General features: G+C 33.9%; 1 protein-coding gene across 1 annotated transcript; it reads right to left on the bottom strand.

The window, feature by feature from the left end:
• Positions 1–3604: 3604 nt before the first annotated feature.
• LOC114749873 (RNA polymerase II subunit A C-terminal domain phosphatase SSU72) lies at positions 3605–6572 on the bottom strand. The gene is made up of 4 exons (XM_028938414.1): positions 6174–6572; positions 5491–5636; positions 3985–4103; positions 3605–3891 (listed from the first exon to the last, which is right to left on the bottom strand). Exons 1-4 carry the CDS (start codon positions 6386–6388, stop codon positions 3790–3792), a joined length of 582 nt encoding a protein of 193 aa, XP_028794247.1. The 5' UTR covers positions 6389–6572; the 3' UTR covers positions 3605–3789.
• Between the last annotated feature and the right edge of the window lie 688 nt (positions 6573–7260).

Raw genomic sequence — 7260 nt, 5'->3', positions numbered from 1 at the left:
GATGAGAGTATTTAATGCATGTATCGAAGAAAAGTAATTACTCCAATGGTCGACTATGGCTCACTAGTCGAATAAAGCATAGACATGTCCTAATTTATATAGAAGCTCTCGATAGACGACCAGTGTGAAGTAAGTGAATAATTATTAGAGTAATTCAAAGTTTGAACAATTAAGCACAATCATAGCCACATACTTGAGACTAGATTTATCATCATATAATCTTCAAGTTTTTTCAGAGATTAAGAGTAGTCCAGTGGCACGTCATAGGTGTTTACTATATTTTCCCAAAAACATATTTTCATACAATAGTAGACAGCTAGTGTGTCACTAGACAATTAATTAATTCTTCCTGAAAATATCATTTTAAGATCAACAATGAGATAGTTGAAGAGCTCTGTACAGGCACCTATGAGTTTGAATTTTGTAATGTCTATATTATAGCCTCTTGTTATTTTCATGTTCAATTAAATAATCAACTCTCGACAAGCAGATTAATGAAACTATTCAAATCTAACTTTGTTTTAAGAACTAGATTTGTTGATATAATATTCACATTTTCGTTATGAAACTTTGTTTAATAAAACTGTACTGTGTAACCTTTTTTAGAGACATTATATTTATATATTTAAATGTACATAAGAAAGGAAGAAAGAAATAAAATAAGAATCAACCAAAAAAAAACAGAGATTGCATTTACCATTTTATTATATTTTAAAAGTTTTTTATTAATTTCTAAAAGACATATAATAATCTTTTTTATTTATACTATTAATTTATAACAAATATTCTATTTGTATGTATCATGAGTGAAACCTCAACTAGCTTTGAACCTATTCGACTTTCTTGATCCTTCACTCCCCTGAGTAGTATTAGAGCCTTGTTATCTAGACAGAAATGAGATATTATTAGTAATGGTAAGTAAAAAAATCATGAGTAAAACCTCAACTAGTCTTGAAGCTGTTTGACTTTCTTCATTGTTCACTCTCCCGAGTGGTACAAGAGGCTTGCTCTTTAGACAAAAGTGATATATTATTAGTGATAGTGAGTAAGAAGATTCCATTAAACAATAAGTGAAATCTCAACCAGCCTTGAACCTATTCGACTTTTTTCATCCTTCACTCCCCCAAGTGGTATTAAAGCCTTGCTATTTAGATAGAAGTGAGATATTATTAGTGACGATGAGTAAGGAGATTCCATTAAACCATAAGTGAGATCTCAACTAATTTTTTATTTTAAACAATATAGAAGAACATGGGGGTTCTAACTTTTTATTGTTCAATTGAAGAGGCCAAGAATTAGTTCTTATTATAAAGATTTATTAAGGATTAAAAATCTTATTGATTGGAGGAAGTTGTTCCCTTAATTAATTAAAATATTTCGAAACAAAAGACTTTTAATAAACAAATTAATGTTTCAAACAAAATATTTTATATTAAGGATTATAAGGAACGATTCCTATGATAAATATCAAATTGAGTATTAATATTAATAGTGTTAAGCATAGAATAATTTTTTTTTACAATTGTATATATTTCAATACTTTCTTTAATTCTTATTATAAGAACACTTCCTCATATGTTTAGTATGAAACCTTTCGTCCATGACATACAGCCTCTTGTGATTATGAAACTTCATTGAGAATAATAGGACCGTACATAAGTAGAGCAGGGCTGGGCAGAACCTCTACCTAATGCCCAGCTCAAAAGATGAATGAGATGCATTTTACAGCCCGCTGCTCGGTCTTGTCCAATGCAAACTCTATTAATTTTGGGTAGGGCAAGATAGGGCTAGGTAAGGTAGGGTGTGCTTCGTTATCTATATAGTAACACCTTCCTCATATAGTATATGAAGAAAAAAATTCAAATAGGATCTCTAGTAAATAATGTTGTAAACTTCAATTATATTCCATAATTTCTAACAACAAAAGTTAATGGTTTCTACGTAAAATTAAGGAAAAAAATCTATCTAACACTTCTAAAGTCATTCAAGATGCCTATATAACATCTATTTATAAGAGAACATTCAGTTAATAAGATAAGTAGGCTATAAATGCAAAAAAATGAGGTGAAAATATAGCCCCTATGTCTATGCCATTTTAAAAGTCACCTAAAATCAAACTAAGATATAAAGTAACATCAACAACTTTTGAGAGATATGAGCAATGAATGGGTATTTGAATACTTCAGCTCTTATAAATTCTAATCCAAAATTTATGCATGACACTCTAATAGCTTTCAAAATGTGCACCGTTACCTTCTGCGCTCCAATTTTTCCTTTTAAATTCATCATATTTGTGGCAACTGATTGCATAGTTGAGTTCTTGAAATTTTTTTGGTATTATTTAATTTTTCTTACCATCACATATTAATGTGTCCCAAAAAAAAAATAGAAATATATTATATATAATTTTATATAAAATAGAATAACATATTTATTGGGCAGGACAGCACACCTAGCCCAATACCTAGCCCTGCCCAGTACTTAGTCCAACCCCAACATGCCCAAATTATTTTCGGCTTAGTTTTTTTTTTTTTTTTTGAGTTGGGCTGAGAATTTTTTGTTCGGGCTCGAGCAGACAAACCGGGCTAGTAAATTACACGAACACTCCTAAAGAATAAATTTAAATTTTAGGAGCATCAACTAATTTTAATTGATTTTCTTAATAAATATAATTAATAAAGAGGGAGTACATGCAAAAATATATATACCAGTATGGATTGTTGGATCACACGAAAGAGGGGTCATAGAATCTCCATGATGACCACCGCTGGATTTTATGGGTATGTAATCGTCACAAGTGCTTGACTGATCTCAAAAATCGAACTGCTCGAGTGATCAATCTTTTGATTGTTAAACGACGGGTCACTAGCCCTAAAGTATCGGATTTCAATTTCCAATATCATTTGTTGGAAAAGAAAAACAGCTAGAGCTTCCTTGTATTTTTGTGTATTTGTTATGCGCCATTCTGGTTAGTTCACAAAAAAGAAGATCTGAATTCTAGAAGTCCCTTAGTATTCATCGTTGGCATTGGCAAAAGACGAATTAGCCCTGCCTTCCTGGCTTTGGATCACCAGGGTAACAGGGCCTGACACTTATATTCAAGGCCTTCTCCTCTATTTCTTCTATTATAACTTTCCCCCTCCCCATTCTGTAATCCTGTATATAATTTCCTTTCTCCTTCTACTGCTACAATACAAGATAATTTTATGACTTCAATCCTAAATATAAAACCCTTATACTAGTGATAGGAAGAATATTAATGTCATTTGGCCTTTTATCAAAAAAGAAAATAGAGGGAAGGAAAAGAAAAGACCACAATATCTCTCTCACAAACGCTGCTGCATGTATATGTCATGCCCCTCTAAATTGGCATCTAATGGCATTAATTGTCCAAATAAGCGTAACTCCGTCAACTTTATTTTTTTAATTTAAAGGAAAAATACTTGGCACTTGCAAAATCACATTTTGTATCTCGTTCTGCTTACAATTTTACATCCTAATTAACCAACTGCTGTCAGCAAAATCCAAACTCCAACTTCTTGACTACGAGTTCCTTGTTCCACTTCGGTCAAAAAAAAAAAATCCTTGTTGCAAGTACACTAGGTTGGTTTTCTTTCCAAATGAATCTACAAGTAAAATTTAAAAGAGCGTAAAATTTTAAGTTCATTCGTTCCCCTCACACTCACGTCATGATCAGTGAGAATGAATAGGCAGTTGGGAGCTCCAATATGGCAAAAGAAAAATTTTTAAGGGCAGTAGTGAGAACTAGAAGAACTGCTTTGGCTCTCTTTAGTAGAAGGAGACACTGTACAACAGCTTTCGCCGGTGTTGTCTCTCGAAAGTGGAAATAATGTCATCAATGGACTCCTCCCATGATTCAACAGCTTCAATCTGTGCACAGAGATATATCATAGGAAGTGAGCCGATAGAGTAGATATACTATAAGTACAATGAGAAAACATAAATTGCATGAATGAAACAGACATCCTGGCAAAGGTCTAAAGTAAGCCTTGCTCCAATGGCAGCCTCCTCGTGGTTATCCTTCACCTCCAAGTTTATAATCAACACAGTTTTCATCAGAACATGATCTCTGTTGTGGAGATCTGCACATTTTTACAGAACAGTCAGACTCAGATTTACGCTCTCTCAAGACCAAAGGACTTGATATGGTCTTCAATCATCATATCTCTAAGGAAGCTTTCTAATGATGGATAACAAATCCAGCTGCCACAACAACGTTTCCACAAGGGCTCAGCATTTGTGTAGAGTTAAGGTTGCACAATGATGAACAATAAGAATTTTTACCAAGGAAAGTAAATTCCAAAACATGTTTTAATTAAAAATCATTATCTCATGCTCATATGCAGGGAATAAGGACAGTGTATATAACTTAATAGCTCAGTGAAGCTACAAGACTAAAGCAGCAAAAATTAAAATCAACCAAAGAGTACATGAACTATGTACAACACAGGTAATCGGGAAGCCTATGACAATGGAATAATGCTATTCTTGCAACTATTGCGGTAAGAAACCATATTGAAGACAGAATCCCCCTTTGATGCATTGCAGTTCTGTTTTCAAGAAGAATAAATAAAAGGTGAAAGAGAAATTACATATGCAATCGCCTCGCAAATTCTTGGTTCCAAACAAAAATCATCATTGTTTTCAAATTGAACTACAAACTATACCTTATTAAAGACTAGAGGTAGTATTAAAGGAATGAGAGAATTATCATTTATCTTCCCTGCTTTATCTACAAAAGAGAGATGCCTTAGAGATGTTCAGCCATGCAATGCCATCTATATTAATAAACTTCTCAAATATGCCCTTTAAAAAAATTTAAATAAAAAAGTATCGAGAGATATTAAACAGAATAAGCAAAAATTGAGTGAACTACGTGTACCAGCATTATCGAGAGGACATCAAGCACAGAAGATGAATACACACATCTATGCACTTATATAAGTAGAAATACACAAAGGATGATTTCAAATTTTGTAGAACAACATTACTTACAGAACAAGAATTATTATCAATATGCCGTTTAGCTTTGAATCTATTTGAAATAAAACCAAAAATTAAACAGTACTTGTATAGCTGTCAATTGTCTACGGTCTCATCTTTAAGGTCACAGCGACAAACATGTTTTATGTTGCAATACTTTGCAAGAGATTACAGAAAGTAGCATGGCCTATACAGAAAGCAAGACACAACAACCTATACATGACACCTCAACGCTTTCTTCCTTCTGTTCTGAAACGTTTTCCATACTGAGTGCTTTCCAAAATGAAAATAACTCACATCTAGGCAGGGAAGGCGTTTCCTGTAAAATCAAAGTCCACCTAAAACCAATTTTTAGCTTCATTGTCATTTAACCCAATATAAAATTTAATCCCAGGATAACCCTTATTCTTCCAGGGAAGCAACCATATACATCATCTTTCAAATCGAAGTGGAGCAAAAAGAATGAAACATATCAAAATTACGAACCTTCAACAACCATATCAAAAACTTTTTCTTCAAACGTAAAAACGATGTCAAAGGATCCATCGGCAGCATTGTCCTGCCATCGTTGAGGTGCCAATTTCACTGTTGAATTCCTTTTAAGCATTGGCAAAATTCCATTTCGCTTGTAGCTGTACTCTCATTAAGGTCCAACCTTAATAGTACAACGAACAAGAATTGAAGTTCAGTGGATGCTAATGCAAGAATAATGAACAACAATGTGTGTTAATTCTGTAGTTGACACTATTCACATTTTAGACACTTTAAGACATAACGTGTAAGATAACCATATATCCATGTAAAGTTTACCGACAAATGCAGAAAAGCTCTAGCTCCACCAAAGTTATCCCTACATAGTATCACAGAAGCAGAACAGCTAGAGCTAGAAAAGGGAGAAAAATTCTTGTTTCCTGTTTGCTCGATAAATCACCCCGTATCAACACTTCACAATTTACGAATGAAATTAGAAGTGAATTCATTTTCTGAAAATCCGAACACATCAACCAATTTCAGTATACTGGCCCGAACACTGAGGTAGGCACAGGGTCGATTACAGCGTATTATAATTAACCAACAAGTTTCTGCTATCTTTTTCGCCAGAGAAAGAGGATAAAGTGAATGAAAAAAGAAAGACGAGTAGGAAAATGGTTGAAAAAGAAGGAGGATACAGTTCTTGGTCTTTTCTGCGAAGATCGTCGAACATCTGCTTGTAGGGAGTTCCAAAATCGTAGACATTGGGTTCTCTGAGGGAGGGCCCGGGGAGCTTAACGTGGGCACCAGTTCCATAAGAACACACATCGAAGCCCTGCCTTTTGAGGAGGGAGTGAGCCTCCATGCTTCGGTTCTGGTTCGAAGAACACACCATAGCGTACCGAAACTTCATGGTCACTGAATATGGCGATTCAAGGGATTGACCAGGAATTCACTTTCCTCGCTCCTATTGTGCGAATCGGATATTAGAATGGTGGAGTTTCCGGCCGCAATCAAGCCAGCACCACCGAAGCTAGATGAAGTGTTAGGGCATGTGCCTCCTTCAGCGGATCAATTGTGTCAATTCTCAGCTTCTAGTACTAACGGACGGATACTAACGTTGTGTTTGAGTCGACGGAAGGAAAAAGAGGAGAGAGATTTGGAATAAAAAGGGAGGATAGTTACAAAAAGAAAAAGAAAAACAGGAGGAGAGAGATAAAATCTCCTGTTTGAATTGATTAAAGAGAAGGAGGGAGAGAAATTTTAATAATACCTTATTTTTTTAATAAAAAATTGATTATTTTAACCTCATAAAATTTAAATGAATTTTCTCACTTTTTTATTTTGTTAAGATATAACTATATATATAATATAATTGACCAATTTTGATTTACAAGACACAGTTACACATTTATAGAATATTCAGATAAAAAGTCGTGAGTGATAAATTTCAATTAGAGAAAAGATCTTAAAGGTGAAAGAAAATACCGACCATCTCTTGGAATTAGAAGAAGAGAAAAAAAAAAGTTTACAAAGTCTCCCTAATTTTGGAGACAATTATCTTAATAACCTCTTGCTAGATGTTCAAAAGAATTCTTTTATGTAGAAATATTTACCACTGATTAGGGGTTAACAAATCGAAAAAATATATGAGGAATTAAAATATTATCTCTTATATCTCCTCCAAAAAACCCCACTTTTGAAAGGGAGGCTAGAAGGGAATGGGAGAGGAGAAGAATCCCCTCTTTAAAAAATATCTTAACCAAACGAGAGGACGGGAGTTGT

The sequence above is a fragment of the Neltuma alba genome, unplaced genomic scaffold (genome assembly GCF_004799145.2).
Source record: "Neltuma alba isolate B1F8T4 unplaced genomic scaffold, ASM479914v2 tig00006209_pilon, whole genome shotgun sequence".
In the NCBI taxonomy this organism is placed as follows: Eukaryota; Viridiplantae; Streptophyta; class Magnoliopsida; order Fabales; family Fabaceae; genus Neltuma; species Neltuma alba.
The sequence above is the reverse complement of the archived record's forward strand: the minus strand, read 5'-3'. Positions and strand labels throughout refer to the sequence as shown.

Excerpts from the sequence above, each read along its gene's own strand:
- LOC114749873 (XM_028938414.1), bottom strand. The coding sequence starts at position 6,388 with ATGAAGTTTCGGTACGCTATGGTGTGTTCTTCGAACCAGAACCGAAGC. Across the intron at positions 4,104-5,490 it reads TTTTGATATGGTTGTTGAAG|ATCTCCACAACAGAGATCAT; the intron begins GTTCGTAATTTT and ends AAAAATGTGCAG. Across the intron at positions 3,892-3,984 it reads CTTTAGACCTTTGCCAGGAT|ATTGAAGCTGTTGAATCATG; the intron begins GTCTGTTTCATT and ends CTCTGTGCACAG.